At 39.7% G+C, this 1,719-nt stretch overlaps 1 protein-coding gene across 1 annotated transcript; it reads right to left on the reverse strand.

Moving 5' to 3' along the window:
• Nucleotides 1-288: 288 nt before the first annotated feature.
• LOC140861907 (uncharacterized) lies at nucleotides 289-1,053 on the reverse strand. The gene has a single exon (XM_073264908.1). The coding sequence runs from the start codon at nucleotides 1,051-1,053 to the stop codon at nucleotides 289-291; it is 765 nt and encodes a 254-aa protein (XP_073121009.1).
• Between the last annotated feature and the right edge of the window lie 666 nt (nucleotides 1,054-1,719).

Here is a 1,719-nt window from a genome sequence, read left to right on the forward strand (position 1 = left end):
ATACACCAGCTCTTACAAAACATACATATTTAGCATATAGTTGGATGCTCTGTCTATTGTTTTTATGTGTGTATTTGGATTTGAAGAAAAGATTCATGCTCATGCCAAAAACACAAAAGGTGGTAGTTTTTCCTCTGATTAGAGTAAAATGCTAAATGTGGCAATGAAATTAGTAAAATTAAATGTAGCCTTCTAATATCAGACAAAAGTAAAATTAGACATTTACAACAAATGTACTTTGATATTCAGTGGCACTAAAACTTGCACTTATCTCACAGTAATTAATTATTATGTCGTTTTTACCAAGTGATAATTCCCACGGTTTTCGAATTGATTCGGCGAGTTGCTCTTTTTGATCCAATGTTTATTGATGAAAGCCTCAACAGTACGCCGGAACTCTTCGCTACTCAGAGTGTCGATCGCCGCCGCTTCGAGGGACTCTGTTTCGGGATCCTCCGTCCTCTGGTATTTCTCCGTCTCCGATCTTCGGAGCTCCAGCCTCGGCCTCACGGCGATCTCCCGCTTCAATTTTTCCGATTGCGTCCTCTGGAACCTCTGTATTTGTCTCGTGGCCTCTTCGATCGCAGTCTTCACCTCATCTCCTTGCGGATTCGCCTTGATTTCCTCCGAGCATACTACAATCTGTTTCTCGCCGTCACCGATGGCTTGGGCGTTTTCCTCCACCGCCGGAGGATGCTCTCGCTGATGAACCGCGGCCTCGCTGTGTTTGACGTAATCGTCGTACAAACCATAGCCACCTCCGGAAAGGCTCGGCGCGTCGTTCCGACGACAAATCACAAACAGCATAACGATAATGAGATTCCCGATCACGAAAACGACGTGGTGATTGAACACGTACGCGGAGAACTCAACAAAATACACGCCCGCGACTTTGATAACCGCCGGGACACGCGCAGAGGACCACGAAAGCAGCCCCAGAACCACCAAAAGTTCGAAAAACTGCCACAATTTGACGATCCTGCGAAAGCGGTTGAACCTGGCGACCGCCTTCTCCTTCTCGAACCTGACATTATCGAAAACCATGGATTCCATTTCTCCAAAATCGGGAGCAGGTTAAATCTTCACAGGGGAAGCATAAATGAGAGGAAAGTGGAAATGGAAAGGCACGTGGATTGAGAATACAGAGAGATTCTATACTATGAACACAAAAAGGGAATTTGAGGAGACTGACTGGGTAAAGGAAGATTTCGGGTTTGAGTGGGTCTTTATTTCATAATGTAAGTACCCTTTTTTATAGATGCCAATTGCCAGGGGAAGGAGGGATAATTTCATTTCGGCTAGTTTTTTTTATTTCTATATTATATATATAATTTAATTTATAGTTGATGCTTATTATATAGTTCAATATTTCATAGATATCTAGTCTAGCATAAAAATATATATACTCCATATAAATATATGATTCATGTAACCATGTAGCTTATAATATAATATAATATAATATATATATATATTATAAGCTATTTCGTGTACTGTGGCGTTTGGACAAACAGCGGCATTAATGAGTTTGATGAATACTTATGTAAACCTATTGTTTGAAAAATTTATGTAAACCTAATTTTTGATCAATATGTTTGATTTTTTTTTAAAAAAAAAAAAAATTAGTTGACAGCTAGGTGCTACTGTGCTAGACATGTATATTGATTGGGCTGGTTATTTTAATAAATAAATAAATGGGATGGAGGGTAACTAGTTGAA

The sequence above is a fragment of the Henckelia pumila genome, chromosome 4, assembly GCF_033568475.1.
Source record: "Henckelia pumila isolate YLH828 chromosome 4, ASM3356847v2, whole genome shotgun sequence".
NCBI lineage: Eukaryota > Viridiplantae > Streptophyta > Magnoliopsida > Lamiales > Gesneriaceae > Henckelia > Henckelia pumila.

Bases quoted from the DNA above. Each gene is read 5' to 3' on its own strand.
- LOC140861907 (XM_073264908.1), bottom strand. From the start codon at position 1,053: ATGGAATCCATGGTTTTCGATAATGTCAGGTTCGAGAAGGAGAAGGCG.